The following is an 8,252-nucleotide window of genomic DNA, read 5'->3' as shown; positions in this document are numbered from 1 at the left end:
CAACGAGCGTGCCGCCAGGACTGCCCAGGAGAGCTTTGCAGCAGAGTGATACCGCCGCATGACAGCCGAGGCCCGACAGACCCACGCAGAGTTGGAGCTAACCCAGCTGGGCAGAGCACTGGAGACTATGCACTCGAGAGTGGGTGAGGTCTTTGAGGAGTAGACATCAGTAGTCACAGAGAACCTGAGTTTGCAGAGAAAGATCGCCCATCAGGACAAGAACAACTTGGCCAACGCAGCCAACCTGACTGACACACTCCAGAAGGCAGCCTACCAACAGTACAAGTGTGACAGACTCCTGCAGGTTTGGAAGGACTCTGACCAACGTCGAGTCTAAGAGTTGAGAGCTCTTAGCCGTTGCCTACCGGCAGGAAACCGACTCAAGATCAAGAAGGAGGGATTCTGGATTCCCCGCACTACACTGCGGCTGATAGAGAGTCGCTGTGTCATGAGGAAGAAGGAGAAGTTGACCCTAGAGATGGCTTGGGCCATGGAGGTCACCGACAGGTTCTACCCAGAGGGACGGTCCGAGCTGGGCAGGATAGTATCCTTCCCAACTGGTACCAGTGTCACATAGTTCTCCAACGATGACACATCTGACTACCAGATCCTCTTCAGACAAGCAGAATAGATGCTTACACAGGTGGCAGTTTCCATGACACATTCATGATGAGAGTTTAGGAGTAACCGTGCTTAGGGTTTCATAAGTTGATGGAGTTATGAGTCCATGAGAGTCTGTACCCTGCAGCCCTGACATTGACAGTGTTCGTGATAGAGTCTGTATCATTAGCCCCATTGCCACCCCCGTCATGAGTCGAGTCATATACCATGATGAGTCCATGTATGATGAGGTCGATCGTTAGTAACCATCTCGCCTTGAATCTTGATTACCACGATAGTACGATCATGACTGATACCCTTGTTTGTGTGTTTGCATCTTCATGCTTTTTGCTTGGATCTTATGCTTCTTCCCATTGTGTGCCGATTTATTTACTTGAATTATTTCAAAAACAATTAAGAATAAAAGTGTCGCCCACAACACTGCTTAAAACGCCACTATGGCAATAGTATGACCGCTATGTCACCCCATCCACATGTAGGCAGATGTCGATCCACCGCTAAGAGCAACTCCAAGAGATCATAAAAAAATGTTCCCAAAAATCTGGTATTGGGGGATGTTGAAAAAAAAAACAATGCTAAAAAACCTGTGAACGCAAATCAGAATGTGAAAAAGTGATCCCTAAAATATTTAAATCACCAACATGGGCCACGTATTCACTTAATTGGGCCACATGGTTTAAATATTCACCAAGGTTTTGCAACTGGTGGCAGCGCCGCCACATGGAGCAGCCGGCCAGGAGCTGTTGAAAAATTCGGCAAACACTGCGCGAGCGAAGCGTGAATCTCCGGCGTTCGCGTACGCGGTGATGAGACCATTGGACACGAACAGGTCGTCCCCAAAGCCGCGCTGGACCGCGACGGCGTGGACCTCTGCGGCGACGAGTGCAGACAGCCTCAGTCCGGACTCGGCGAGCGACTTGAGGAGCGCGGAGAGCGTGATCTCGTCAGGAGAGATGCCGGAGGCAGGCCGCGGCGGAGGGGTCGGTCGAGTGAAGCCAGAGTGCGATGAGGATAGCGTTCCAGGCGAAGACGCTGGGCGCGGGATGGCGTCGAACACCCTGCGATTTTCGCGCGCATTCGCGCGCGCACAGTCGATTGGGGAAGAGTCACCGAGGCAAAAATATGAGGGGAGGACGGACGCTTATTCGGGATGCCAAGCCATTGGGGGAGAAAATAGAGGGACTGTTGGATTGGTGAAAACGAGCTGTTTTGCTAATAAATTCTTTTTAGGGTGTTTTAAGCGTTCTCTTGGAGCTGATCTAAGGGTGTGTTTGGTTGAGGAGTGGAAGAGAATGGAGCGGCTCCATTCCTATTTTCTGGATGTTTGGTTTCCAACAAAAGAGGAGCGGAGCGGCTCCTGGAGTCTCCATATAGAAATTTACCATAAATAGTTGGAATGCTCCCGCTCCTCCAAAACAACCAGATGTGAGCGCTCTCCCGGACGCGAGCACTCTCCTCCCTCTCTTCCCCTCTATACTCATATGGCTCTCTAACCAAACAAAGAACGGAGCGGCTCCGCTCTATTCTACTGTTCAACCAAACAAAAAATAGAGCGGCTCTGTTTTGCTTGGCAAACGCAGAATAGAACGGCTCCATTCTCAAAAACTAGAATGGAGCCGCTCCATTCTAGTTGACTCTCCAACCAAACGCACCCTAAGTTCGCCTTTCAGACTTGTTTGACCGAACAGCCAGTATGGCCCCTCAGCCCCTAGAGAAAGAGGGCGTGGAGCCAGAGGAAGACACGGAGAAAGGGGCCAAGGCCAGGGACGGGCCACTGGTGGAAGGAACCAACCACTGGAAGAGATGCCACCGCTAGATATGGAGCAGCACCCGTCGAATCTGGGCAATCAGGAACCACCAATACCTGAACCAGACAACCTCAACCCACCCCCTGAGCCATGGATGAACCACGACTTACCACCTCCACCACCTAGCCCAAATCACCACGATCTACCCCCACCACCACCACCACCTAACCACAACCCACATAACTTACCGCCACCACCTCCCAATCCAAATCCACAAAACCCATATCCACCGCCTGAACCACCAGTACCTACTCTAGCTCAGCTGATGGCCAACCAGAACCAGTTCATGGAAGCTATGGGCACACCGCACACTGCTCATAGCTCACCAAGCCCCACACCACGGCGTCAATGGCTACCGTCGCGATCCACACCCAGAAACCCTCACTCGCAAGATCGAGGGGTTCATCAAGCTGAGGCCTCCCACCTTTGACTTCACTGAAGACCCACTGGAAGCAGAAGTCTAGCTAAGAGAAATTGAGAAGAAGCTAGACCTCCTGACATGCACCGATGAGGAATGTGTGGCCCTCGCCACTCACCAGATGACCGGCGCTGCACGAGCCTGGTGGGACAGCTTCTGTGAAACCCATCCAGACCCTGCTAGCATCTCATGGGATGAGTTCACCACTGCCTTCCGTGAGTTCTGTGTCCCCTAAGGAGATCCTGGTTCACAAGGCAGAAGAGTTTCGCAAGCTCAAGCAGGGGACTCAGCGCGTTCAGGAATACGCGAGTGTGTTCACCAAGATGATGAGGTATGCTCCAGATGAGACCAGTACAGACAAGAAGAAGCAGTATTGGTTCAAGCAAGGGCTCCATCGTGCGCTCAGAACTCACCTCGCCACCCATGACTTTCCCTCGCTCTGCCACATGGTGAGCAAAGCAATCGTTGTTGAAAGGGAGAGGTTGGACTATGAGGACAGTGTGGGGTTTAGGAGGAAGCGCACTGGTCCCCCGAACCGCCTAGGGCCATCTCAGCGCCCTCAGACCGGGCTACACCAGTCCAGCAGAGGCACACCCTGCCCCAGCGCTAGTGTGCCCAGCCCCAGCTATGGGAACACCAGTTACCAGAACCCGAGCTACCCAAAGCCAGCAGCTTCACATCAAGCAGTTAGTGTGGCAAGGCCAGCAGCCCCGGCTCCGTCCTCAGGAAGCTCGTTCATCTTCACTTGCTTCGCGTGCAGAAACCCAGGCCATCGTGCAGCAGACTGCCCCAGCAGGAGGCAGCCAGTGTACCTGCGTCCTAGACAGTACCAGACTCCGGCTAAGTCACCAGCAACCGGAGGCACCCCTCAAGCCAGTCAGGTGCGTGTACCTCCGCCAGCAGCAAGAGGAAGGCTGAACAACCTGACCACCGAGGACGCTGCAGACGCCTCCGACGTCGCGCTCGGTGAGTTTTTGGTTAATAATGCTTTTGCGACAGTACTGTTTGATTCAGGCGCCACCAGTTCATATGTGTCATCTAAATTTGCTGCGCAATAACCATTAAAGTCCATACCTCGGAGACGCCTCATAATCACTAGTTCACCAATGGGGGAAGTGAACTGCACATGGATATGCAGGGCAGTAAGTATCTTAATCGGGGGACTAGAGTTCAAGGCAGACCTAACCATACTTTAGTCAAAGGGAATAGATGTTATTTTGGGGATGGATTGGTTAACCAGACATCGCGGGATCATCTCTTGCTACCTGTAACACCCAAAAATAACATTTTGGTGATATAGAGAATTTTCCAAAAAAAAATTGAGATCAAATGGTTTCTAATAACGATTTCTTTCGTTTATAAAGTTTGCCTCTCTAAAGTAAATAGAAGACAATATTAAAAGTTTGGTAGTTCAAAACTTAGATCCAAATCTTGAGATTAAAGTTTAAGTTGAAACTTGGAACAATAAATAGAAGAAAGACTTTCAAACTATCTAATTATTCTCCTAAAGCACCCTTTACAACAATATATATATATATATATATATATATATATATATATATATATATATATGAATTAAATAATTCATGGTAAAGAATATATACACTAACTTCACCAAAAATAAATAAGAGTATAAAATTTAGAGTATACATTCAAAAGGAGTACCTTATGAAAATAAAATATGTGTATGTGGCTTATATTTTGAAGCATGTGGTTAAACAAATATTAATATGAATACAATAAAACCTTTGCATCTCATGCTGTGTCTTTTGAGTGGTGCATTTAATTTGAGTTTTGAAAACCAAGATTTGAACTTGAAATTTGAAAGAAACCAAATCTGGAAATTTAAATCTGAAAAAAACAAAATAGAAAAAAGCAAAAGAGAAAATAAAACCTGTTCTCGGGCTGAAAGTAGTAGCCGGCCCAGAAGTCTTTTTCTTACCATCGTGCGGCCCAGGAAGGAATTTGCACCCCGCCGGCACACTTCGTCCCCTCTCCTTTGCTTTTATGTAAAGTCAATGCCGTGTGGTCCCCACCTGTCTGCCCCTCACCTCTTTGGTCACGCACGCATTCACGGGGCGCTGAGTGGTGGGACCATCCCGTCGGACCCGTCTCCTCTATCGTAACCACCTCACGCGCCGCGTAACAACCTCCTCCGCATCTCGCGTCCGCGCTCCGGAGTAAAAATCCTAGCACCCTGGTTGCCTCGTCCTCATCCCAGTCGCCGAAGAAATCATCCGCGTGGAGAGCTCGTCCACGAAAAATAGAGGGAGGCCGAGGTGTGGGGGAAAGGGGGGAAAAGCGCTCGCTGTCGCCTAGAGGAAGGAAGTTGCATCCGTTGCTCTATTGCGTTGCTCCCTCAGCTTACCCTCTGTGCGCGGTCGAGGGACTTCACCGAAGCAGCAGGGAGGCGCGCGCAGAAGGAATCGCCGATCACGAGGGCCGAATCGACGGGATGCCTCACCGGCGTTTGAACGTCGCCAGTTTCCGCTACTCATCGTGGCCAGCCCCGCCACAGGCGACCATCACTGGTATGGAGCCCCCATAGCATTCGCCCTATTCAGTGCATTGTTCTGCAGTGGTGGGATTTGGTTTTGGGGCTCGTGGGTGGGGGTTGCTTGTCGATCGCCGCCTACCACCGCCACGAAGTCGCGGAGCACCGTGGATAGCGTCGCCCGACGTTCTACTCCTCGGTAAGGATGCCTCATCCGATTCGTCGTATCGTCTGCTTCACGTAGCGCTATTCGGATTGGTGGGTAGAGCACCAGAGCGTCTGGTACGATCTACGCCGGCGAGCCTCGCCGCGGTGAACACGGCGCCGCCGCCTGGTCACGGCGTGGGGAGGAGGATGAAGCTGAAGCCGTAGATCCGAGATCGAACGGTCACCAGCAGATCAGGGCACAGCGTTTCGTCGTATGAAAACTCGGTCGTGGATCTCTGATCCAAGGGCCGGTATTGCGTACCGTTTCATGCTTTAATATAAGTCGTTGATCGCGAATCCAACGGATCAGGTCGAGTACCCCTTCGGCCATTATATCAGGACCATCGGATCTGGATCCAACGGCCCCAGACGCGTCCGCGTTATACCAGCCAAACGAATTTGCAAAAAGAAACCCTGAGTTTTTGTGCAATAAACCCGCCGTCCTATACTATAGGAAGATCCTTTCAAACAAGTCCAGAAATTTGTAGTTAGACCCCTGGACTTTATAGAAACCGAACCCGCAGTCCAGCTGTCCTTGGGATTTTTAAATTAAATAAGGAAATTGAATTCTAATATAAAAATAACTCCATAAACTTAGAAAATCCATAACTAATTTGTTTTAACTCCGCTTTTAGTGGTTCTCGAACCTACGGATTCGTCTTGACACGTAGAATATTCCTACACAGTTTGTTCTCATGTTTTGTTATAATGTTATTTTTATCTATTCTTTGTTTATTTGTATGTATTGCTACGAGTAGAAGCGAGGTCACGAGAGACCTGAAGACCAAATTGGAGAAGTACCTGGAGTTGCACCCAAAAAGGCAAGTTGTGTCCTTGATCACCTTCTTTAACCCAATAATGTTTATGATCTCACCAATGCATGCACTGTTAGGTTAAATTGATGGGACCTAATAGGTTGCCTAGTTTTGTTTACCCTACACCTTGAATACAAATGAATTATTGGGTAGTCTTGCTAGTGCTCTACCAGGTTTTGGGTTAATGATACTTATGATTCACGACCATGTTCCATTACGATTTATTGTTGGTTATTTATTATGCATGATAAGATCATTTTGTTAATTGGAACATGGAGCGACCACCCGAGACAACAGTGCAACCACAAGGACTATATGGCTCTGGTCTTGGCCAATTAATTAGGAAAGCTAGAGAGGGATTACCTTACCCGAAAGGGGCAAGCGGGGAGTGAATTGCTGCAGAGCATAGTGCTGGCTGTAATTACTGCGATGGGGTTACAGACCGTGGAACAAGGCACTATGTTCCCTTTTGCCTGAAACCGTAGCGGGTTTTCCCAAACTAGTGGAACTTTGTAAAGGCCTCGTAGTGCTACCTTGCCTCGCCTCCTCGGTAGAGGTGTATGGGATTCATGACCCCGTGGCAGATGGGTATCATGACTTGTGGGTAAAGATGCGTAACCTCTGTAGAGTGTAAAACTCGTATACCAGTCGTGCTCACAGTCATGAGCGGCTCGGACCCTCACATGAGTAATTTATGGAACTAAACTTAACCTGTCATGCATTGCATTGCATTGTGGGAAGCATTATTATTATTGTTACTTATGATCTATTATTTAATTGGGTTGGTATTTACTTATACTTAGTAATTGCTAATAAAATTTTGACCAACTTATTAAAAGCAATGCTCAGCCTTAACCATTATTTGTTGATCAGCCTTACACTACACATGAGCCCCCACCGTAAGTGAGCTCATACACATTATTCCCCACACTTGCTGAGCGATGACCATATGGGAGCTCACCCTTGCTATAATCACTCCCAGGTTAAGAACAGGTACCATCGAAGGAGAATCATGAAGATGAGTTCGGAGAGATCTAGGCCGTCGTCTCCCAGTCAACTATGTTGGTGCGGAGGATCGTCATTAACATGTGGTGTATCTTATTTAGTTATTTTGTACAGAACTCCGATTATTTAATAAAGATATGACATTGATTTCTGTACCATTAGTCATCATATGTGTGAGACTTGATCGTAGCACACATTTGAGATGCGCCCGGGTTTGCCCTTAAATCCGGGTGTGACAGAAGTGGTATCGGAGCCATGTTGACTGTAGGACGTAACCTAGATAGAACTGTTCAAACCCTTACCTACTTATCGTTGCTACTCTGATTCTTTCTAAACTTCCCTTAATCTTTTCTCATCTATTACTGCTTTACTCTGATCATTCTTATCTTTTCTCTTCTAAAGACAAAATGGATTTCACACCTTGGAATCATGTATCCAAAGTGATCCTTAGGAATAGGACACCTAATGCTAGAAAAAAAACCTATTTTTGTAGGTATATATGCGCTTGAATGTTTGTTCTTATGATACCTGCTTGATTTGGCTCTTTGATTGAGTGTGATGAGTTGTGGAATAATGTCCGCAATTGCATCTGCATATAATTAGGTATAAAAATATGTTTACAAGATAATTAATCAACATAAATTATCCCCCATTGAAGGATAAAGCTATCTTAATAGATCTATCTCATCTTAGAAGATTCTATCTTATCCTAGCAAGTCCATCTTATCCTAATAGATTCATCTAATCTAAACTAGTCTAATCTAGTCATATCTCATCTAATTTGGATCCCATCTAAACTAATGAGAACTAATATGATCTAATCTAATATGGTTAATCTGATCTAATCTAGTCTAAACTAATGTGGATAAATCTAATCTTACCTA

At 47.4% G+C, this 8,252-nt stretch overlaps 1 protein-coding gene across 2 annotated transcripts; it reads left to right on the top strand.

Moving 5' to 3' along the window:
* Positions 1-2,490: 2,490 nt before the first annotated feature.
* LOC100383725 (uncharacterized) lies at positions 2,491-7,519 on the top strand. Of its 2 annotated transcripts, XM_008649920.2 has the most exons (3): positions 2,491-3,813; positions 6,307-6,369; positions 7,346-7,519. In XM_008649920.2, exons 1-2 carry the CDS (start codon positions 3,042-3,044, stop codon positions 6,327-6,329), a joined length of 795 nt encoding a protein of 264 aa, XP_008648142.1. In that variant the 5' UTR covers positions 2,491-3,041; the 3' UTR covers positions 6,330-6,369; positions 7,346-7,519. The 2 variants fall into 2 exon arrangements, with proteins under 2 accessions (XP_008648142.1, NP_001169833.1); NM_001176362.1 differs by lacking the exons at positions 6,307-6,369; positions 7,346-7,519 and having other exon boundaries at positions 2,494-3,917.
* The last annotated feature ends 733 nt before the right edge of the window (positions 7,520-8,252 follow it).

Source organism: Zea mays, chromosome 6 (assembly GCF_902167145.1).
Source record: "Zea mays cultivar B73 chromosome 6, Zm-B73-REFERENCE-NAM-5.0, whole genome shotgun sequence".
In the NCBI taxonomy this organism is placed as follows: Eukaryota; Viridiplantae; Streptophyta; class Magnoliopsida; order Poales; family Poaceae; genus Zea; species Zea mays.
Note: the sequence above shows the minus strand (reverse complement) of the source record. Positions and strands in the feature narration are given on the sequence as shown.